At 33.0% G+C, this 25,031-nt stretch overlaps 1 protein-coding gene across 2 annotated transcripts in view; it reads left to right on the top strand.

Annotated features, from left to right (window-relative positions):
• UIMC1 (ubiquitin interaction motif containing 1) overlaps nucleotides 1-25,031 on the top strand; it is a 123,450-nt gene that overhangs the window by 19,372 nt on the left and 79,047 nt on the right. For both annotated transcript variants that reach the window (XM_012552973.3, XM_023506547.2), the window contains exons 2-3: nucleotides 6,706-6,836; nucleotides 18,938-19,025. In XM_012552973.3, the coding sequence (XP_012408427.1) occupies nucleotides 6,714-6,836; nucleotides 18,938-19,025 (211 nt within the window). In that variant the 5' untranslated portion in view covers nucleotides 6,706-6,713. The remainder of the gene's footprint in view (nucleotides 1-6,705; nucleotides 6,837-18,937; nucleotides 19,026-25,031) is intronic.

Genomic DNA, 25,031 nt, shown 5'->3' with positions numbered 1-25,031 from the left:
TAATCAGAGAAATGCAAATTAAGACAACTCTAAGATACCACTACACACCTGTCAGATTGGCTAAGATGACAGGAAAAAATAATAATGATTGTTGGAGGGGATGCGGAAAACTGGGACATTGATGCATTGTTGGTGGAGTTGTGAACGAATCCAACCATTTTGGAGAGTAGTTTGGAACTATGCTCAAAAAGTTATCAAACTGTGCATACCCTTTGATCCAGCAGTGTTACTACTGGGATTATATCCCAAAGAGATTATAAAGAAGAGAAAGGGACCTGTATGTGCACGAATGTTTGTGGCAGCCCTTTTTGTAGTGGCTAAAAACTGGAAACTGAATGGATGTCCATCAGTTGGGGAATGGCTGAATAAATTGTGGTATATGAATATTATGAAATATTACTGTTCTGTAAGAAATGACCAACAGGATAATTTCAGAAAGGCCTGGAGAGACTTACACGAACTGATGCTGAGTGAAATGAGCAGGACCAGAAGATCATTATATACTTCAACAACAATACTATATGATGACCAGTTCTGATGGACCAGGCCATCCTCAGCAACGAGATCAACCAAATCATTTCCAATGGAGCAGTAATGAACTGAACCAGCTATGCCCAGAAAAAGAACTCTGGGAGATGACTAAAAACCATTACATTGAATTCCCAATTCCTATATTTATGCACACCTGCATTTTTGATTTCCTTCACAAGCTAATTATACAATATTTCAGAGTCTGATTCTTTTTGTACAGCAAAATAACGTTTTGGTCATGTATACTTATTGTATATCTAATTTATATTTTAATATATTTAACATCTACTGGTCATCCTGCCATCTAGGGGAGGGGGTGGGGGGGTAAGAGGTGAAAAATTGGAACAAGAGGTTTGGCAGTTGTTAATGCTGTAAAGTTACCCATGCATATATCCTGTAAATAAAAGGCTATTAAATAAAAAAATGAATAAATTAAAAAAAAAAAGAATTGGATCAAAAAGGAAAAAAAAATGAGAGAAAATAAAAATCAAGCAAGCAACAAAAGAAGTGAAAATGCTAGGTTGTGCTCACATTTAGTTCTCACAGTCTTCTGTCTAGGTGTAGATGTTTCTCATCATTACAAGATTATTGGAACTCGCCTCAACCTTCTCATTGTTTAGAAGTGCCACATCCATCAGAAATGCTTATCATATAATCTTGCTGTTCGTTGAGGTGTACAATGATCTCCTGGTTCTGCTTATTTCACTCAGCATCAGTTTATGTAACTCTCTCCAAACATCTCTGAAATCATCCTGCTGATTCTTCTTATGGAACAATAATACTCCATAACATTTGTATACCACAATTTATTCAGCCATTCTCCAGTTGATGGGCATCCACTCAGTTTCCAGTTTCTGGCCACTACAAAGAGGGCTGCCACAAACATTTTTGTACATGTGGGTCCCTTTCCCTCCTTTAAGATCTCTTTGGGATATATTGACTTTTTTTTGGACAGAGTCAATTAAATATGCTTATGTGAAATAAGATTAATTACACATGTAGGTGTAGCTAGATGGTGCAGTGCACTGGATAGAAATCTGGAGTCAAGGGGACCTTAGTTTAGATTCGACCTCAGACACTTAATGTGTGACCCTATGTAAGTCACTTAACCCCAATTGCCATGCAAAAAACAAAATAAAACAAAAACATGTAGAAATTGGTGGCATTTGTAGCTAACTTAAAACAGGAGAAAGGGATAAGACTGCCATTCTTGAGTATTTTTTCCCCTTTACAAGTTAATCACCTGAGGGAGCAACTAGGATAAGAAAATATAGCTATTATAGTTTTGCTTCTCAAGATTTTTTGGAGGAAACATAGATTTGAGGAAGAGAACAGAAGTAGCACTGCCATCTCTTCTTGATGTGTCCCCTTTCCTTTATTCTCTTACTAAAAATTCTTAGTGTAGCTGGAAATTTTGCCTTCCAGTCCTGATTTCCTATTCTGGATTTGGAAGAAGAGTACCTCTCAGGGCTTTGTGACTTAGACACCCTTACAAGAAAGCCATTCCAAGTCTTGCCACAAGGACCATTATATTTGCATTTGCCTTAATATTTTTGCTTCTAAAAATATTTTTATTGATTTTTTTGTTTTTGTTTTTACCTTTTCTGAATTTTTCATTTTTCTGTGTTTATCAGACTTCATATTTTTTTTTTCTTACAGGACAGTAATATTCCATTATTTTAATGTATCACAAATTGTTTATCCATTCCTAAGTTGATGGGCTTCTACATGTTTTCTCCTAGATGGCATATAATCCAATATATGTTAAACATGGTAAAAATATATGAAAATCCAACATAGGTACATGTATTTATGCAATTTTTTAAAATTATAGCTTTTTATTGACAACATATGCATGGGTAATTTTTTACATTATCCCTTGCCCTCACTTCTGTTCCTACTTTTCCCTTCTCTCCCTCCACCCCCTCCCCTAGATGGCAAAAGTGCTGATATAAATATTTTGCTCTTTTTTATCATTGACCTTAGGCTATATATCTAGCAATAAAATCTATTAGTCACAGGGTGACATTTTAGTTATTTTTTTCCAGATAATTTCAGACTGGTCTGTATTAATATGTTAATCTGATACAGGTTAAATGTATGCAGTCCTTTTAAACATATTTCCATACTTGTCATGTTAAGCAAGAAAAATCAAACCCTTAGAGGAAAAAATCCATGAGAAAGGAAGCAAAGAAACAAAAAGGTGAAAATAGTGTGTTTCGATCCACAATTAATCTCCATTGTCTTCTCTCTGGGTGCAGTTGGCACTTTTTATCTCAAGTCTGTTGGAATTGTTTGGAACTACCACAACATTGTTGAGAACAGCCATGTCCGTTATAGTTGATCATCACATAATCTTTTTGTTAACTGTAGACAGTGTTCTCCTGGTTCTGCTCACTTCATTCAGCATCAGTCTTCACAGGCTTTTCTGAAATCAGCCTGCTCATTCTTATTGAACAATAATTACATTCATATACCATAACTTAATTAGCCATTTCCCAACTGATGGGCATCCACTCAATTTTCAATTCCTTGCTACTACAAAAAGAGCTGCTACAAACATTTTTGCACATATGGATCCTTTTTCTTTTTTTATTACTTTTTTTTGGGATACAGACCAGTAGTGAGACTGCTGGATCAAAGTTTTATAGTTTTTATAGCACAGTTTTATAATCCTTTGGACACAGTTCCAAATTGCTCTCCAGAATTAATTAGATCATTTCACAACTCCACTGACAATGTATATGTTCCAGCTTTCAGCTATTCCCTCCAACATTTATCATTATCTTTTCTTGTCATTGTAGCCTGTGAGAAGGTATGAGGTGTTTGCATTTCTCTAATCAATAGTGATATAGAGTATTTTTAAATATGAGTAGATTGGCTTTAATTGTTCATCTGAATATTGTCTGTTCATATACTTTGATCATTTATCAATTGAAGAATGACTTTTTTTCCCTTCTTTGCCAAGAGAATTTACAGACAAAACAAGAAACAAAATAGGCACCAGGAGTAGCAAAGATAAAATAAAGTTGTGAGAACATATAATTAGAAAGGAATTTGGAAATATCCATTAAAAGAATATCTCTCATGGGCCAAGCATACCATTTGCAGATTAGATCTATAGAGGAGTTTAGTGAACTAACCAGAGTTAGCTAGAATAAGGAGAAAGACACCATTAGAGAAAAGACACTAAGAGAAGGGGGAGAGAGAGTAACCTCATAGTGATTTTAGTCCAGAAGAGAATTTAGCCATGAATGATTTGTATGATATATAATGTTTAGTCATTTTTTTGGTCATAATTTCAAATTGCTTTCCAGAATGGTTATACATATTAACATGACCAATAGTACATAAGGGTATCCTTTCCCAGGGTAATTTATTCAGTATTTACAAATTATTTTTGTTCAACTTTGCCAAGCCAACGCATATGAGATAGAATCCTAGACTTGATTTAATTTTATTTCTCTAATTATAAGTCACTTGGACCATTTTTTCATAAAACAATATATAGCTTGGGTTTCTTTCCATAAGCACTGCCTATTCCTATTCTTATTCCATTTATTAATTAGGGAATGACTTCTTTCAAATTTGAATCCATTTCTTAAATATTTTGGAAATGAAATCTTTTATATAAGAAAACTTTTGCAAAGATGTTTTTCTCCCATTTGTTTCTCTTTAAATTTTAGCTTTACTAGACTTGTCTTTGCAAAAACTTTTGAATTTTATGTAATCAAAATTATCCATTATATTCTGATTCTCTTTACATACTTCCTCCCATATTTCTCATTTTCCTCCATTTTTTTCTACCATTCTTATTTTTATTTTTTTTTTTACTTAAAAAAACCACAAAAAACCAAAACTCTTATTTTATCTCTCCCAGAATTGCTGCATTTTCCTTTGAGGTTTCCCTTGTAGTATCTTGGAATCATTCTTTTTTTTTCTGGGTTTGTGTCTTGAATTTCCCTTTTAGTATAATAACTCTTTATAGTGGGATTCTTTTTTTTGTTTTGTTTTGTTTTTTCATTCTTTTAGTCTTCTTGACTTTGGGTATTTTGCTAGGGCTGGCCTTGGTGCACTTCTGAGGTTATTTCTGACCCGAGCTATTTAGTTGTCTTTGGTCCTTCTATTGTTTTATGGGGGATATTGCATGTTAATGTTATCTATATAAGATAAGTATCTCAGGAAAAGCTCATACTGGGAATTTGCAAGTTTTCAGTACTTCCAATGTGATATGATTCAAAATGAAGTTTTTTCATTACCCTTTTAGTCTAAACCCTGCAAGGTCTTGATCTTTGTATAAGGTCTGAGTATGGTGTCTTTGAACTTGCTCTGGTTAGAAGTGCTGCTGGACTTAGTCATTTTTCACTAGGTGGTAAGTTCTACAGGTTCAGGACAATCAAATTGCAGGTCTTGGTCTGGAATTCCTGCTCTGGTTATTCCCCTTCCTGCAGTCTTTAGAAATCTGGAGATAGAACTAAATCATTCTTCTGCTCCTAAGGCTGTACCTACACAGCTGCTCCTTGTTTTTTTGCTCAGTACACAGCTCTTATTCTACTCACTTATGCCTAGGTAGATGTCTTTTTCTCTGCTTGCCTGCATCTGTGACCTAGAACTGGCTAGTAAGTCACAGAGCTGTCAGATGGCATTTCTTTCTAGTTCGCAGAAGTACTGCTTGGTACTTCTTTCTGCCCCATTGCACAGTCTGTGTCCTCTTTCAATTCCTAATGATACTCCATAGGACATGTTGCTGGCTTGACTCTATTTCCCACAGACCTCTCTGTCTTATGCAATCTGCAGTAGAAAAGTGACTTGTGATTTTTTTTTTCCTCTTAGATTTTTCCTTATCAGGATTAGGTCTAGTTTGTTTTTTAGATCTTTGTGGAGAGGGTCTAGTAGGAGAGTTGAGATGTGCTTGTTCCTGCTCCTCTGCTAGATTAAACTCCCTATTACTATAATTAAGATAATTTTGATGAGACCAAAGTTACTTAGAAGGTTAGATATAAAATTTACTGTAGGCATATTTATTCTATAGGTCCCTTTTTTCCAATAATATATCTTTATACTTTTGAGAGATATTCACTTTTCTTCTGCATTGTTGATTGGAACTGTATTGAGGAATTGAGTAGTATTTGAAATCTTTCAGATGCAGATAATTATACATTTATATTTGGCTGGAAAAGTTGATAGTTTTTAAGTATACTGACACAATGGAGCATGCAGTGTAATTGAACACTTTGGAATTTGTGGTTTGCATCAGTTATTATTAGGTCATTTGACTGTAATACATTTGACCCAAAATCATTGAGTCACACAGAATATAAAGATTTGAGGAATACCTACATAGATGATTTTTATATGTTATTAAAATAGTCTCTTTTTTGTCATTCTTTTTCAATCCCAACAAAATACTTTAGAGAAGAATTTAGATCCTAATCCTTCTGCTAAATACCTTTTGACTTTGAGTTAGATCCTTCCCCTCTCTGGTTATCAGTTTTCTCCTTTGTAAAATGAAGGGTTTGGGCTACATAGATCAATGTTAAAACCTTGTGATTTCAAGAATGCTGAGAAATGCTGTGCAATTCATAAATTTTTTTGAACTAAAATAGAAGTTATTTTAGAAACTTAAACTTTCATTTATGCACACCTGCATTTTTGATTTCCTTCACAAGCTAATTGTACAATATTTCAGAGTCTGATTCTTTTTGTACAGCAAAATAATGTTTTGGTCATGTATACTTATTGTGTATCTAAGTTATATTTTAATATATTTAACATCTACTGGTCATCCTGCCATCTAGGGGAGGGGGTGGGGGGGTAAGAGGTGAAAAATTGGAACAAGAGGTTTGGCAATTGTTAATGCTGTAAAGTTACCCATGTATATATCCTGTAAATAAAAGGCTATTAAAAAAAAAAAAAGAATAAAGATTGACGATTTCCCCCTAACCTGAAGAAAAAAAAAAAAAAAAGAAACTTAAACTTTCAATTAGATTTTGGCCACAGAGATGAATGTAGTATTTTTATTTCTATAGGAAATAGTGGGAGTTTTATTGACTAATAGATTTTTGATATTGAAAAACTTAAAATCATTTTGAACTTTGGAAGAATAGGACATCTACCTTTCATTGATCAAATTGTGAAAAGTTTTGGAATAATCTAACTTTTCATCAATTTCAGAGTTAAAGATGCCTCGGAGAAAGAAGAAAGTTACAGAAGCTCCTGAAACTAGGAGATTGGAGGAGGAGAATCAAATCCTCAAAGTAAAGAAGATAGAAAATTCATATATTGTCATCTCTGATAGTGATGAGGTTAGTATTATGAAAAGTAGAACTCTGCCCAAGAGAATGTGGTATAATTTTTAGACTGGATTTAGAATCAGAATACATGGGTTCTGATCCTGTTTCTGTGATTTTACCTTGTATGTATTACTATATCACTTAATCTCTTTGATCCTCATTTTCCTTATTAACATATAATGAGGCTGGATTAGATATATCTCTAGTTGCTTCCAGATTTTATAGTTATGATTTATAAATTAGCCTTATTTATTGTTGAGAGCAGGTTATGTTGTTGGCTGTGTTTTCATGTCACCTGCTGTCTCTTTATTTTTTCCTCTAAATATATTATGGTGTAAGTTGATAGCTTGATTCAGAACCAGAACAAACTGAATTCTAGTCTTTCCCCTGACACACATTGCTTATCCTTCAGGCAACTTTGTATTACTATCTTAAAGTGAGGAATACTTGCCAATCTTCATTGGTTGAAGTTTACCAGATCCAAAATAAGGTTTGTTTTGAAAAACCTTACAAAACATTTCTGAAAATATTTTTCCTGAAAATGCTTAAAACCACTGAGTTCACTTTCCACTTTTGTAGTTTACTTTTTAAAAATAAAATTTTATTGATTCTTCTGTTTTATCATAATTATTTCAAGTATCCTTCTCTCCTCCCAGATAGTCATCCCATATAACAAATATAGTACTATCAAAGAGAAAAAAAAGTTGGCTTAACTAATCAATACCTTAAGAAATTTTTTTAAAAAGTGCAATATTTAACAGCTATGGACATGTACCATAGTTTGTTTTAGCTAACACAGTTTGTTTGGGCATCTACTTTATTTCCAGTTTTTTACTATTACAAAAAGTGCTACTATAAATCTATTGGTATATCTAGGAACTTGATTCTTATTAGTGGCTTCCTTAAGATCTGAGCCCCAGATTTGAATCTCTGGGTCAAATATGATGGACTTTTTAGGTACTTTATTTGCATAATTCCAAATTGCTTTCCAAAATGGTAATATGAAATCATATTTTCACCAACAATGCATCAGTTTATGTATCTTCCCACAACCCCTCCAACATTGTCTTTTTCACCTTTTGTCTTTGCCAATTTCAAGCATGCAGGCGAATTTTCAGTGTTTAGATGTTCATTTTTCTTATTAATGATTTGGAGCATTCATGTAGTTGTGAATACTTTGCAGTTTTTTTTGAAAATTGTTCAAAACCTATACTTACAGATAATTTATCTTGGATATTAAACTTATCAGAATAATTTGATTAAAAAAAATTCCCCAGTAGATCACTTCCATAAAATTTATTCCAGATGAATTAATTTTGTCTTGCAGAAGCTTTTCAGTTTCATGTAATTAAAGTTACTTATTTTATCTTTCATAATAGTCTATCTCTCATTTGGTTAAGAATATATCTTATCCATAACTATGAGAGATGTAAGCCCCGCTTCATTTCTAATTTTTTGATAAAATGATGTTCAGTATTAAGGTCTATTTTAAATGTATAGTGTAAAGTAGTGGCCTAAGCCTAGTTTCTTCCAAATTACTTTTTAGATTTTCTAACAGTTTTTTTTAAAGCAAATAAGGAGGTTTTTTTTTTAATAATTTAAGTTTTCTAGTTTATCAATCCTTTAGTTATTGAATTTTATTGTTTCCAATTATCCCTTGTCTAGTCTGTTTCATTGAACTTTCTCCACATTTTTAATTAACATCAGATGGTTTTGATGACTGCTGCTTAATAAATATAGTTTGAAGTCTGGAAGTACTATTCCTTCTCTCCTCCTCTTTGTCCCTACTTCTTTTCATTATTTCCTTTAATAGTCTAGATCTTTTGTTTTTCCAAATGAATTTTATTGTTATTTTCTCAAATTCTCTGATGTATTCCTTTGATTATTTGGTATAGCATTTAAAAGGTAAGTTAATTCTGGTAGTATTATAATTTTTATTATATTGGTATGGCCTAGCTATTAGAACTGAACAATTCCTCCAGCTATTTAAGTTCTTCATTTCTTTAGGAGCTCTTTATTATTAGTATATGGGTCAGAGTTGTTCGATCCAGTTGTTAGTTGTTTATTGTATTTAATTGTTTCATTTCCTTTTAGTAATGTCTTCCTTATAATCATTGTGTATATTTTGCTTCTTTCTTCACTCTTGTATCACTTAATAGAGTGGTAATGCATCTTCTAAGTGCTTTTCCATTGATAAAGCCTGTTTAATCATTTGATAGTATCAAGTACTTTGGTGGTAATAGCTTTCTTTTCTGGATCTTAAAGAGTTGTAGCTTCTGATGAGGCAGGGACTACTTAAGACTTGCAGAGGTAGTTGATAGGTTTCATCTCCAGGAGTTGATCTTCTGATTGATGATTATGGGGACTAAGCTGGTAACTAGTTGATGGTCTGAGAAGATATTATTTTTGGGACTCTTAGAGTTTATCTTCCTATCTGTGGAAAGAGGGATTATTTGAACACTAAATTCTAAAGATGTGTGCCGCTAGTTTCCAGGGGACCAACAAGGAGAAGGTGAAAGTATGAACATAACTCATTATCACTGCTGAAAAGAACAACTGTTAATAGCATATAAAGAAAGACAATTCCATTTAAAAATGGTTGCTTAATCAGAATGGTATCCTGGGGGAGAGATAGGACCTGGCATATGCTAGATAGACCAAATTATCTCATCACCATCTCCCTGCAGACACTGGAGATAGCCTAGAACTAAGAGCCTGGATAACTGCACACCTCTAGGTGATCAGACTTGTTTTCGTGCTTTTCTTTGTCCCTTCATTTCTAAGTGTCTTAATTTAAAATGTTGGAACATAGATTTAGAAGTGATTAGTACTTTAAAAGATCATCTATTTTAACATTATTACTTTACAGATGGGGAAACTGATATTTGGAGTGGTGATGTTGTTTGCACAAGGTTACACAGATAGTAAATTGCAGAGCTTATGTTTGAACTGAGTGCCTTTGAATTTATATCTAGGACTATTTTCACCGTATTATATAAAATATACCTATATACGTGAATCTTTCTGAAAAGTCTATTCTGTTGTAGAATTACCCTTGTGAAAATTTTGGTAGGAGTATCTGTCATACTGCCAGAAGAAATTTGCCCACATGGGTCACTAACCAGTTAGATTCTATGTGAAAACAGTTCATGTGGCTAGTTGATGAATTGGATTTATCTATCTCTGTCTATTTCAATTTTCACATCCTCTATTTTAAGATCCTCAGCTGTCACTTTGAAGTATTCCTGGTGGATAAAAGCCTTTGCTTTCCTAAGACATTGAAAAACAGTCTCAGGCTGCCATAGTATTTCTTCAGTCTTTTACAAAATCATTTATTGAATCCTTGCAGTTTTGGGGTTTTTTTCCCTTTGTTTATTTTTTTTTAAGCTTTTGTCTACATCTTTTAAAAAGATGTACTGCAGTTTAGTTGCCATTGTTTTGCTGAAAATTAAAAATGATCTTTTCACATTAGTATACTTTCTCCTTCTCTCATTTATACTTGTTATCCAAGTTTTAGATTATTGACACAAACTATTGATTTAATGTATATTCCTGGGCAGCTAGGTGGCACAGTGGATAGTCAGGAGGACCTGAGTTCAAATCTGGTCTCAGATACTTAACACTTCCTAACTGTGTGACCCTGGGCAAGTCACTTAACCCCAATTGCCTCAGCAAAGAAAATATATATTCTCTTAATCATTTTCTTTTACAAATTTTTGTTCTTTTCAATCATGTCTGACTCTGTGACCCCATTTTGAGGTTTTCTTGGCAAAGATATTGGAGTGATTCGATTTCCTTCTCCAGATCATTTTTTACAGATGAGGAACTGAGACAAAATCAAGTGACTTAACCAGAATCACACAGCTAGTAAATGTCTGAGACCAGATTTTAAGTCAAAAAGACAAAATCTTCCTGCCTTTAGGCCTAGAACTCTATCCACTGCACCAAAAGATGTTTTATTGATAGTCTTTTCTTTAATTCATTTTTTTTGGGGGGTATTATTGCTAGCTACTCAAACCATCCTGTATAGTTTTCCTTTCAACCCCCTTCCCTCCAAAAAAGCCTTTTTTAAAAATTAATATTTTCAAGCAAAACTTATGGGCATATTTGAGAATGATTCTTTTTGTACTTTTGGCATACTGCATGTCTACTAGAAAAGAGATGTAGACAATATGAATCATCTGTAATTGTGACTGGTCATTGAATCAATCGTATTTTTTCTTCATAATTGTTTGTTACTTGTCAAAGTTGTAGTTGTATAAATTGTTCCAGTTCTGCTCATTGGTATCCAAAACATACAAACAATCATTAACAAATTGAAGACCAAAGTTATTCCCCAGTGGGCAAGTGGTCAAAGTATTATAAAAAAAAAATCCTCCAAATCATTAATAAGAGAAATGCAAATCATTAAATATAACAAAAGTAGGAATAATTGATAATTGTACATTGATGTTGGAATTGTGAATTAAATGTCCATACCTTTTGACCTAGAGATTTCATTTTGGACCTTATATTCAAGGAAGCCATTAATAAGAAGATAAGGTCCCCAGATATACCAAAATATTTATAGTAGCACTTTTTGTGATAGCAAGGAATTGGAAACAAAATAGATTTTTATTCATTGATAATGGCTAAATGAATCGTAGTATATGAACGTTATAGAGTAAGACTGTGTTATAGGAAATAGTTTGCAGTGAATACATAGGAATATGCAAAAAAATCTATGAATTGATGCAGAGTAAAGTAGACCCAAGAAAACAATATACATGATGCCTGCAATATAAATAGAAAGGATATCTACAAATTGTGAATCAGTATTGTAAAATTATTAGGTGAAAGTTTAATTATAACTCCTGTCCCATATCTTTTTTACATGTAGGAGGCTCATAAGTATTACACATTGCACGTGTTTTCAGATTTTTTTCCAATTTACTGATCAGACTGATTCTCCCTCCCCCCCCCTTTTTTTAATACTATTTTTATATGGAATGTTATTTGCTGTAGAAGGAAACTATGATAATATAAAAAATCCACTAGTAAAAACTTATTTTAAAAATATCCCATCATAGTCATATATATTAATTATTTAAGCCATTTCCATAGTTGATGATTTTCCCCCATTTTTTTTTCTCCCTACATAGAGTGCTGCTGTAAATGTTTGTGTGCTTTTCCTTTCCTTTTTTTTTTTCCTCTTTGGATACATGCCTAGAAATAAATAAATGGTATTAAATGGGTCAAACAGTGGTATGTTTGAGGATATATTATCAGATTGGTTGCCAGAATGCCTGGACTAATTTTCAGCTAAGTTAGTAGTGCAATGTTATGCCTGTATATTTCCCTCAACATATACTATTTCCTTTTTAAAAATCATTTTTGCCAATCAGTATTGGGTAGAACCTCAGAATACTTTAAATTTTTATATATATGTAGTCATCAATGGTTTACTGCTCATTCCTATCTTTTGATCATTTATATATACAAGAATGACTCTTATTTTCATATATATTTTTAACAATTCTCAAAATATATTAAATCTCATATCCTGATTATAGAAATTTGCTACAGGTGTTTTCTCAGTTAACTTTCCTTTTTAATTGCATTGATCCTGTTTGTGCAAAACCATTTCAATTTTATGTAATGAAAATTGCCCATTTTGTGTCCTTTGTTCCTAACCGTTCCTTGGTCAAGAATTCTTAACCTATCTAGAATTGTTAAAAGTATCTTCTTTCTTTTCAGTTAGCTTACATTATGGTATTTTAGAGATTTAGGGCATATATATCCATTTTCAATTTATTGTGGTATATCTTATAAGAATACTGATTTATGCAAGATTGGCTTACATTTTTCAGAGTAGTTTTTGTCAAATAATGATTTTTGGACAATCTAGTATCTTTTTTGTTTTTCTCCTATGTCAAAGCCATACCTCACTATTGGAACTGCATGATTAAGATTTTCTGGATGTTGTAGTCGAGATCATAATAAATCCTTGAGCCATAGAACTGGAAGCTGTCATAGCTAATTAGCTAGCATCATTGCCTCCAAAGATAGATCCTCCAGTAGTAACCCCAGTTTTTTTAAAGGCCTTTCATGAAGGAACAGTAGCAAAATCTGAGTTATTGATAGCAGAGAACGTGCCTTGTACTTGTATTCGTATTCATCTTCAATGGTATAGAGACAGATTTTCAGTCAGTACATGGTGATAACTAAAATGGAAGAAAGCTCCTACTTAAACAGTTGTTCTATGTTCAGTTTCAGTCTACTAGTTTCTGCCACTTCAGGGATACTTGTTTGACTATTTGAAGAATTGCTTAAGGAAGCAATGTCTCTGTAGCACTAAAAATGCAGCACTAGCTGTAGTCACCCTGATCTTTAACAGGAGTAACATAGCTGTTTCCTGTACAGTAGTACATTGGTTTGGGAATCTCCACAAAGTTAGATTTCATCAGTGTTACACTTGCAGTTTTCTTTTCAGATAACCTGTAGCCCAGAATCTTCTCTTAAGAATTTTCCATTAATTGTGTCACTAAAATGATTCATGGCCAATCTGTAAGTGTATTGTTTGCCTTGTAGTATTTCTTGTTGATTTTCCTCTTTGAGAAATATGACCTACTCATAATATATAATCTTTTTCTGTAGTGAATATATAACTTTTTTCATTTTGTATCACTATTCATTAGATATTGGTGTAAAATTTTCTTTTTCTGTTTTCTCTCTCTAGTTTAGATATCAAGTCCTTTCCTGTATCAGAAGAGTAAATTTAATAGGATTTCCTCTTCTTCCCCCAAGTCTTGAAAATAATTTATATAATATTGAAAATAATTGTGCTTTGAATATTTAATGGAATTTACATTTCAGTCTATCTGGTTCTTGGGTTTTTTCTTTCAGGAGTTCCTTTCTTGTTTATTTAATTTCTTTTTTTTTCCCTGGGATTGTATTATTTTAAATTCCTATTAATTCTGTTAATTAGTTCTGTTAATCTAGGTCATTTACATTTTTATAAATTTTTATCCATTTAATTCACATTGGGGGTATGTAATTGAGCAAAAGTATTGCTGATAATTTCCATTATTTCCTCTTCATTTGTTATAAATTCTGCTTTTTACTTTTGATATTGGCTATTATGTTTTTTTTCTTTTTTAAAATGATCTCAATGGTTGTTGTTTTTTTTAAATTGGCTCCTAGTTTAAATGATTAATTCAATGATGTTGTGGTTTTTAATTTTCTCTTCTTTAATTTTCAGAATTTGTTATTGTTTAATTGGTTAAAAACTTTTTCTGTTTTTTCCTTGCCCCCCATTTGTTTTTTCAGTTGAAGATTGAAGTGGGAGCAATCTCTTAAACACCTTATTCTCAACTTTTCATAAAAGTTAGTCTAGTTTTTCCTTAAAATGGTTTAAAGGATTAAAGGCTCATGCTCTTGATGTTACCATGCCAGTCAAATACAAAGTGACCACAAGTAACTTCATCCTCTTTCTGGTGCTTTGCTGATTGACCGTGATGGGCAACCATAAGTCAGGGGAACTTTGCTCAGCTGAAAAACTCAGAATGTCTTCAAACTCATAACTTTATTGAATATCCTTCTCCTGCTATTACTGTTTAAAGAAGATTATTACGTTTCAACTTGCATTTAAAACCAATATAATCCATTATACTATCTGACCTGAATTTTTTCCCTCCCTCAATTCATTTTCTAGTAGGAACATTGTTAATATATGATAGGTTATAGATTATTTATCTAGCATTATTCTTCAGTTCTCATCACTACAGGATTGGCCTCTAAATGAATCTTTTTGACCATAGGAATGTAGTTATCATCCACTAAGGAATGATTATTGGAGAAAGTTCCCAGACTAGTGAAATCATAATTTGAAATATTGAAGCAAGAATGTTTTAGGTATATTCTGAGTTAAATAGCCTTTTGTGATCTTGCGTAGGAATTTATATTATCTCTGTGGGAAAGTACTTTTCTGCCTTCTGATCATCCACCTAGTAAATTAATTTAAAGTATTTTTATATTCTTAGTATTTATCAAGAAACACAAATGTTCAGATAAACTAAGAGCAAAGGAACAAGTGATTTGAAAATTATGAGTGAAATAGTAAACTTCCTTTAGCAAAATAACTTTTGGAATAACTTTTAGAACAAGCCCTGTTCATAAATTGGGGACAGCATGCAGTGTTCTTTTCCTGTTTTCTATTAAGTAATAGTAAAACTTGGCTAAATGGGAGTTTAGAATCACTTGATAATTCTAAAGATTGAAGCTGTACAAAGTAAAATCATATCCTTATTTCTGTGAGGGAGATGCAAGGAATACTTTATTTCAATTATATACTGCATACGTTAGAGAATACTTAGGAATTATAAAATATTGGAAGAGTCATTAAAAATGTGTTTTGAGAATATTATTCATATATTTCTTTAGCTCATTTAAACTTTTGTACTTTAATTTTTTTCCTCTCATGAAATTCTGTGTCCCCTAATTAATTCTTCTTATTCTTCCACCCCATAGCATTCCATAAATATCAGTCAACCTTTAGCTTTTTTAAAAGTTTTATTAAAAAAAAATTTATTTTAAAAGGTTATACAAGAAGACTTAACTAAGATAATTTGTCTGTGTGAAAGACTGTTATATTTATGTATTACATTATGACTTATTATTTCCATTTCAGCATTTCCATGAGGAAATATAAGTATTATTCCTTCATTTTGCAAATAAATTGTCTCAAAAGAGAAGTGATCTGCCTAAGATCATACAATAAATGTTGGAGCCAGGACTTAAAGACAGGTCTTAATTTTCAAGTCTTGTTCTGCTTTCCATTCTGTTATATTTGCCTATAATTAGTATTGTAATATTAAATTTTCTTGGTTGGATTCTGTATGTATTAGAAATTTCAAACCAAATACAACTATCACTAAGATTTAAAAAGGTTTCCTTCCCTTCCCCTCTCCCAAGAAAAACAAAACAAAACAAAAACCATCTTAGTATGGGGATATTTAGGCCTGCATACCAGATAAATTGGTTTTCTATGCTTCTCTAGACTCTTAGTGTGTGCTTTAGAATGTGGTTTTGGTCATCTTGTTATGAAAATTGCCTCATTCTGTCTCCTTCTGTCACTGTCACTTTTCTTCATAGTTGTGGAAAATAGTGGAGTGGACTTAACTTGGCCTTATTCTGCATGTTACTGAGTTTCTTAACTGTTTCTCCAGGCTTTGCATTATGTATGCTTTGAAGTGACTAGAATATGAGTGAGTAGGCAACCAGTCAAGTAAGTAAGTTTTTTACATAATAATTTGCAAATTTGTTAAAAATTATTTGCTATCAAGAGTCACTGGGATTAGGGTATAACAATTAGCTTTGTTATGCTTGGGGCAATAAACATAACAAAAAGTTGTGAAAGAAAAGCTGAGGGAAAAGAAATTATATTCTAAAAGGCATACATGCCCTTGAATGGGAATTACATGATAAATAACTATCTTTAAGGGCTTATGAATCCTGAAGTTGGAGTAACAGTGAAGGAATGGACACCTTTCTTTTGTCTCCATAACCATAATTTTTTTTCCTGTCATTTTTAAAAATTCAATCATCTTTGAGTACAAATTTAGCTCTCCAGATTTGAGGGAAGTGTGAACTGATATTATAAGGGATAACCTGTGCAACCAGGGGCTATTTCACTAGCTAATTGACAATCTGTCTAAGAGCAAGGAGATCCTGACTAAAAAATAAAAACCTAGTGAAAGTTTAAAAAAACAAACTAGAAAAAAACCTAACAGAAAGTGTGTTCTAATAAGCAAGTTCTTTAATCCTTCAAAAAAATTGGAATTTCATGACTGTTTATTGTAGATTGAAATTTTTAAGTTCAGGAGTTTTTTACCTTTTTTGTGTAATGAAGTCTTTAGGTCATCTGATGAAAAGCCTGTTAGATCCTTTTTCAGGTCTAATTTTATTAAATTAGATTAATTAAATGAAATTTATTAAATAATCCTTTTTCAGAATAATATTTTTTAAGTCACAATAGAAGAAAATGTCAAATTTCAATTATATTCTTTTAGTAAAAATTAAGATAATATGCATAACATCCCATTCAAGTTCATGGGCCTCATATTAAGAACTTTTACTAAAGCAAATCATTAAAGCTTGCACTCTATAGGTCCACTTTTGGTAAGAATCTTTTTGAAGTACTTTGGCTTCTTCATGGATCACAGAGACATGGCCCATGGCCAGTATTGTATGTAAAACCTTTTTCAGCTTATGTTTTCACTGGTAGAGACTTTGAGCACCCAGAGTCATTGCCACAATATGATGAAGCTTCAGAGGAGGATGATATGGAGGAAATTTTGTTTAAAAGTAATTCTCTCTCCCCAATAAAAATTTAGCTTTACAACTATTTTTTAAAAAAATCAAACAAAACCTAAGCAAATTTTTTTTTCTTTTGTGAAGGTGCTTGGGGTTAAAATGATAGTTAGGAAGTATAATGTGCCTGAGATTGACTTCAGGGCAGGTGCTCTAGATCCACTATGCCATCTAGCTGCTCCTAAATTCTTGTACTTAAGCAGATTCTGTCTGCAAAAGGTTTTATGTGTGTACTTTTTGATGAATTGGGATTTAATTTTTTTCCTTTTGTATTGATAGCTATTGTTAATAATATTTTTATATAATTAAGATTTTTAACATGATATAGTATATAAAGAGCTGGTATCAAACCTGTGAGATTTGAACTTCTGACATATACTGATTTTGTAATCCAGGGCAAGTTAGTTATCTTCTCAGTGCTTTAGGGAATTCTAAGTTATGGAGACTGCTGGATAGGCAGTTTTCTTCATTTGGAGGTTCAGTCTCTGTTTCTCTGAATAAAAGCTATTGCATATATGTCTTTCTGTTGTACTTTGGGTTACATACAGTTGCGATTCTTCTGAGATGATAGTGTTCCATGATTTATATTTATATTTCATCACTGGGAGAATTAGTGTTAGGGTGGACTTTGGCAACAGCAGCTTGTGATCATGTAAAAATGTATTGCTTGGGAAATGGTTTAAAAGACTTCATAAAGGATATGTATGACTAGGAAAATAAGGCAGGCTAGTCATATAGCAAGTCATCAGAAATCTTGGAGACCCTTGCCATCTCACACCTGGATTATTTTCAGTAACTTGCTGGTGGGATCTGCCTAACTCAAGTCTCTCTCCCACTCTAGTCCATTCCCCCTTCAGTTACTAAAGTGATTTCCCTAAACGTAGGCCTGATCATCTGTGCTTGCCTCCCCCAACTCAGTGGTTCCCTATTGTATCAAATACAAAATAATCTACTTAGCACTTAAAAGTCTTTCATAATCTATTTTCCTGCTGCCTTTCACTCTTCTTACACTTTACTCCCCAACACATATTCTTTAATCCAGTGTGCCACTGTCTTCCTGGTCATTTCTCTTACAATATAGTCCATTTCTATATTCTGGGCATTTTCTCTAGCTATCCTTCCGTACCTGGAATGCAAGTTCCAGCTCAACCCAGCTTAAATCGAGTACACGCCTGTTAATTATTTCCTATTTATTCTGTACATAGCTTGCTTTGTATATATTTGCATGTTGTCCTCCACATTAGATTGTGAGCTCCTTGGGAGCAGGGACTACCTTTTGCCTCTTATTGTATCTCCTAACCTTAGTACTGTACCTGACATAAAATCACTGTGCTTAAGTGAAGTGAGAGAGAACAGATTGACCACCTAAATATTGCACTAGTATCTTTGAAATAATGATAATGAACATATATCACTGAAATGCCTTCAGTCTTGGGTAAATCTGAGAATATCTAAAATTCAATGAATATGAAACATAGGATGAAAAGAGGGAATGGATGGGTTGCTGGCTTTACTAAAGGAAGGAGTGCTTACCCTGATATAATGATGAGATCATGGCTCCTTGAAACATCACTGATAGTACAGTGCTGTTAGAATGAAAGGATTTTTGTTATTCTTAAAGTTTGAAATCACCATTTTCCAAAAATGACTTTTTCTTTTCAGGTCAGGGACCTGTTACTCTTTATTACAGAAGTTGAGTCCCAGAGAAAGCAAGGGAGAGCTTGTTTTGTTTTTAAACTAATTCTATTTTTTGCTTGCAACAGGAACCTGGGGAAGAGAATGGATTGCTGAGGACAAGGACAATGCAGCAGTCGGATAGAGCAAAGAGTGCAACCAAAAGAAAAATTACACGTATGTTGTCATTTGGAAAGCAGGAGGCTTTCAGCTAATTAGTTTGGATGCTACAATATTGCTAATTTCTCCACTAGGAAAAGATAATTAATTGTACTATTGTACTATGGTAACTATTTCTATTTCTTTACCAAATACTTTGTTCACATTAATTTTATGAGGTAGAAATTGTAAGCTATTACATTTATTTTAACAGAGGAAGAGACAGAGGTTAAGAGAAACTAACATCTGCATAATCATTTTAAGAATTGGGGTTTGACTATTTCTAGTCATATGAAAATATGCTCCAAATCATTATTAATCAGAAATGCAAATTAAGACAACTCTGAGATACCACTACACATCTGTCAGATTGGCTAGAATGATAGGGAAAGATAATACAGAATGTTGGAGGGGATGTGGGAAAATAGGGACACTGATTGTTGGTGGAGTTGTGAACACATCCAGCCATTCTGGAGAGCAATTTGGAGCTATGCTCAAAAAGTTATCTAACTGTGCATACCCTTTGATCCAGCAGTGTTTCTACTGGGCTTATACCCCAAAGAGATACTAAAGAAGAGAAAGGGACCTGTATGTGCCAAAATGTTTGTGGCAGCCCTGTTTGTAGTGGCCAGAAGCTGGAAAATGAATGGATGCCCATCAATTGGAGAATGGTTGAGTAAATTGTGGTATGTGAGTGTTAGGGAATATTATTGTTCTGTGAGAAATGACCAGCAGGATGAATACAGAGAGGCTTGGTGAGACTTACATGAACTGATGCTAAGTGAAATAAGCAGAACCAGGAGATCATTATATACCTCAACAACGATACCGTATGAGGATGTATTCTGATGGAAGTGGATTTCTTCAACAAAGAGATCTAACTCAGTTTCAATTGATCAAGGATGGACAGAAGCAGCTACACCCAAAGAAAGAACACTGGGAAATGAATGTAAACTGTTTGCATTTTTGTTTTTCTTCCCGAGTTATTTATACCTTCTGAATCCAATTCTTCCTATGCAACAAGAGAACTGTTTGGTTCTGCACACATATATTGTATCTAGGATATACTGTAACCTATTTAACATATATAGGACTGCTTGCCATCTGGGGGAGGGGGTGGAGGGAGGGAGGGGAAAAATCAGAACAGAAGTGAGTGCAAGGGATAATGTTGTAAAAAAATTACCCTGGCATGGGTTCTGTCAATAAAAAGTTATTAAAAAAGCTGAAAAATAAAAAAGAATTGGGGTTTGAGGTTAAACTTGAATCTAACTGATTTTGAAGTGTGCTACACTATAGTAATGACTAGACATAGAATAGGTTCAGAAATAGTTTACATTGGTTATCAGTAGAATTTCTTTTAGGTTATTGTATCTGCCTTCTAGTTTATGGAGCCTTAAAGAGTCAGAAGACACATACTATGGTTTCATAAAGTGTAGTGCCTAAAATTTAACAAAATACTCCAGATATAGACAGACTATAGCAGAAGACATTGGCACTATGCTCTCCCTTGGTCTGGACTAGGCATTTATTTATTTATTTATTTTTGCTGAGGCATTTGGGGTTAAGTGACTTGCCCAGGATCACACAACTAGGAAGTGTTAAGTGTCTGAGGTCAGATTTGAACTTAGGTCTTCCTGACTTCAGGGCTGATGCTGTATCCACTGTACCACCTAGCTGCCCCTGGATGAGGAATTCTTAACAGGAATCCATAAACTTGTTTCAAAAAATATTTTCATATGCTTCTTATCAGTGTAATTGGTTTCCTTTGTAATAGCATATATTTTATTTTATGCATCTCCAAACAATATTTTTAGAAAGGGTGCATAAGCTACACACATCGCAAAGGAATCTAAACAAAAAGCATAAAGATTTTTATTAACATAGTCTGATTGCTTCAGCTTTTGTAGCTTCTATTTGATAACTAACATTAATTTTGAATTTGTACTTCACTAAAACTCTTATGTAATATATTATCTTATCTAACTTCTCCCTTCCTGTACTTGTATAGTTCATTTTTTCATCCAAGCATATAACTTAATTTATCCCTATTCAATGTCAGCTTGATATTTTAAACCAATGTTTATAATCTACTGATATTTTGTCACTGAATAATGAGGATTTTTTTAGTTATTATAATTTTGTGACTGTTGGTTGACAAATTTTACTTGTCTGTTTTGCCACAAGGACCTTGCTCATTTTACATAAGTGAACATTTTAAAAAATTAGATTTTATTTTTTTCAATTAACAAAAATCTTACTCCTTTTGTTTCTACCCAGATGAAAAGCTAGATGTTATAATGGGTGGAGCACTAGGCCTGGATTCAGGAAAAACCTGAATTTAAAATTGACTTTCCCTGGACAAATCTTTGTCTCAGCTTCATCAACTGTAAAATGGGAATAATTAATAATTAGTAGTACCCACCTCACAGGATTGGTTTGAGGATCAAATGAAATAAGATTTCTAAAATGCATAGCACAGAGCTTGGGACACTAGAAGTGCTTAATTTGCTTATTGCATCCTTCCCCTTTCCCCATCTTCATTTAAAAAAAAAAAAAAGGAAAACAAAGCCTTTATAAAAAAAATATGCCTCTGACTCCACCCCTTCTCTGTTTAGAGATGAGTGGTTTATAATAATGTAGTTGTGGTTGGTTGCTTTGATCAGAGTTCTTAAATCTTTCAAAGTATAATTTAACATTTCTGTCAGTCTTTTAAAGTTTACAAAGTGCTTCTCTCATTTCCACCAATCAAGGTAGATAGTTCAAGTGGTATTAGCCCTATTTTACAAAAGAAGAAATTGAAGTGCAAGGAAACTCATTTAAATGATTTACCTTTACTACAATTACTAAGTGATATAAATTAAACCCATATCATATTGTTTGCTTTCTTGGGGAGAGAGGAAAGAGAGGGGAGAAAATTGGGAACACAAGGTTCTGCAAGAGTGAACATTGAAAATTTATCTTTGCATGTATTTGGAAAAATAAAATATTATTTTAAAAAAAATACAAACTGGAGAGAAAAAAATTACTAAGTGACAGTACCATAACTTGCACCCAGGTCTTAACTCTAAGTTCAATACCCTTTTTGTTTAACACTTTTCATTATCAGTGCTAATCTTTATTTTGTTTAATACTAATTTTATAAAAAAGCCTGTTTAGGCCTTATTCATACTCTCCTGTTTATTGCAGATAATATCTTGATTCAAAAAAGCCTATTTTTCAATGTTCATAGTAGATATTTTTGTGTATTTTCATTTGCCTCTGTAAGTTTGATGTTTTCTTATTGACTCTTAGTTGTAATCAAAGCTATTTCCAAGTCTGTGCCATCACTTGTTTGTTGGAGCCTGTAGGCGAGATATTTTATTTAGGCAGGATAAAATAGAACACAAAATCTAAACAGATGTTTCCCTTACCTTGTTTGTCAATGTTTTGAAATAAAAATATTTATATAAGTAAAAATGATACAATTTGAATTAATTGTTAGTGTTTTCCTGACAGCAAAGATTCAGAAATCCTGGGTAAAATGGTCATATTTTTTTTCATTGTTAGATCATTATTATACTGCTGTAATGTATCATCACTAAATCTTAGTAGGTTGTATAAAGCATTTATTTTATCAGAAGAAATATTTTTGAAGGAGATGAAGGGGGAAAAAAATTGGGTGAAAGGGAGTTTATCTTGTTCAATTGGATACATCTGTAAAATGCTGTAGTGGGAATTAGTGTGATGTTCTGTAGTGAGTGGTAAGAGCAGTGAGCTCAGATGAGGAGATGGGGGTACAGATGAATGACCTTGGAGCTTATCCAATAATTTGCCCCATAGGCATAGTGAACTTCAAATTTGAGCTGGCATCACCGTTTGATGTATGGGCACTGTCTGTAGGACTTGCTGATATATGAAACATCTAGTTTTGTATTCCAGAGTCTTAGTCTGTCCACATAGCAGAGGGAAACTAACAGAACATCTTGAGTCCTTGTGCCTCATAAATTATGATTGGTCATAGCAACCTCTCCCAAGTTATGTACATACACACATGCTTTGGAAAGATGAGACAGATAAGCAGAATTATAAGATACTATGTAGAGGAGTCAATACCAATCCTTCTAGTTTCTGAGGGTGAATTCTGTCTGGCATTTCCCTTTAGGGTGCATACTTCCAGGTGAGATTGCTATAAATACTTCTTACACTACCTTTTAAGTTCCTGAACACTTGAGAATTAAGGGTAAAACATGTCTTGATTGCTTCCTTTGTTGTGATGGCCTAGAGCATAACCTTGCATCACTTTTGATTAAATTGTGTGAACTGATGGGAATAAGTTGCTGAATGTTTTTTCTTCTCTATAGGCTATTTATTGTTGGGATAAAGAGTATGGCCTCGTTTATACCTCATGTTTATATTGCTTTGAAACTGTTTTTCAGGTGGTTAATGTGATCCTTCTGTAGCTGGCAAGTTAGTTAAGATAGATTATTACAGATAAGGAAATTGATATCTGGAGAAGGAGGGAAGGTGAGCATAACTGCTTTTTAAATCTCTCTGACACATAATATTTCAGAGAGAGTATGGCATACTAGAAAAGAAACACTGAATTTGAAAAGTTCAAGTTTCAAAATATTTCATTGTTTCAAATTTCATGCTCAGTTTTCAAATGAAAGTTCAAATGTACTTGGGCAGCATGTAATTGGACAACACCCAGTCAACATAATTTATTAAGCATCTACTAAATTACATCTATTCTCAAAGCCTCCATTTTTTTATTTTAATGAGACATTTGGACTTGATGACTAGATCCAGCTTTATCATCTTGTTTAAGTATGGAATGTGATAAAATTATTAGTATATAATAGTATCATAAGTCTTCATGGAAAGTAATATTTATAGCTATTTTATGAATGAAAAGAAATGTAAAGTAATAGATAAGAGCACCTCAGAGCAAGAAGTTCCAGATAGTTGTTTCTTACCTGTATGGCTCTCTGTGGCTTAGGAAGAGGTGCTAAACCTCTCATTACTACTCTAAGCCAGAGTTTCTTAAATTTTTTCCACTTACCCCTTTTTGCCCAAGAAATTTTTTATGTGACCTGGGGCATATAAGTATATAAAAAGGCATAAAAGTCATATATTTACTGATAATAAATCATAATTTCCTAACTCCCACATTCAGTTATGTGACCCCATGTGGGTAATGACCCACAATTTAAGAAGCTTTGCTCAAAGCAGTACTCTTGAGACTGTAGGTAGAAGAGACCATGTCAACCTGCATTGGCAGAGGACATTTTCTATATCCCAGCTTCTTAAACTGAGGTTTGTAACCCCATATGGGGTCACATAATTGAATGTAGGGGTCATGAAACTGATTTATTAGCAAGTACTTGGTTTATATAATTTTATTTTATGTATTCATATACCTGGTATCATGTAAAAATTTCATGGATGAAAAGGGATTGTGAGTGGGGAAAAGTTTAAGAAACCCTGCTCTATACCAATGAAATCACAGGTCTGGTTTTGAGCCATTATGAGTAACAGAGGGATCTAATGTTTCTCTGGCATGCAAAATAAGACTGTATGCAAACTAATGTTCATTTTCCAAGGGATGTATTATAATAATTTGTATCTCTGTTGTAGGGTTTTAAAAGTGTTTTCTTTACAACTCCTGAGAGATAAGGTAGTTTTGAGTATTATCCTTCTTTTACAGATTAACTAAGACTCAGACATTAATAAATGAGTTGCTGATGGTCATACATGCTGGCATCACAACTGGTGTTTGAAATCCAGTATTCTGGTAGTGTCAATGCTTTTTCTTCTCTGTTCTGCTGCCTCCATGATTTTAATAATGATAAGTCTCAGGTTGTGCGTTGGTGCTCTCTAGAACTTTTAAGAAAAGATGTTTTACAGAATCAAATTGTCAATCTGCTTGAAATTTTGTTCCCTTAAGCTTCCCAATTTCGTTTTCATTTTAACCAGTTTGGACAGAAATCTTTATTACATACTTTCCTGCTTTTTCAAACTAAACTGAATGTGCTAAACATCATT

This window comes from Sarcophilus harrisii, chromosome 2, assembly GCF_902635505.1.
Source record: "Sarcophilus harrisii chromosome 2, mSarHar1.11, whole genome shotgun sequence".
In the NCBI taxonomy this organism is placed as follows: domain Eukaryota; kingdom Metazoa; phylum Chordata; class Mammalia; order Dasyuromorphia; family Dasyuridae; genus Sarcophilus; species Sarcophilus harrisii.
The sequence above is the reverse complement of the archived record's forward strand: the minus strand, read 5'-3'. Positions and strand labels throughout refer to the sequence as shown.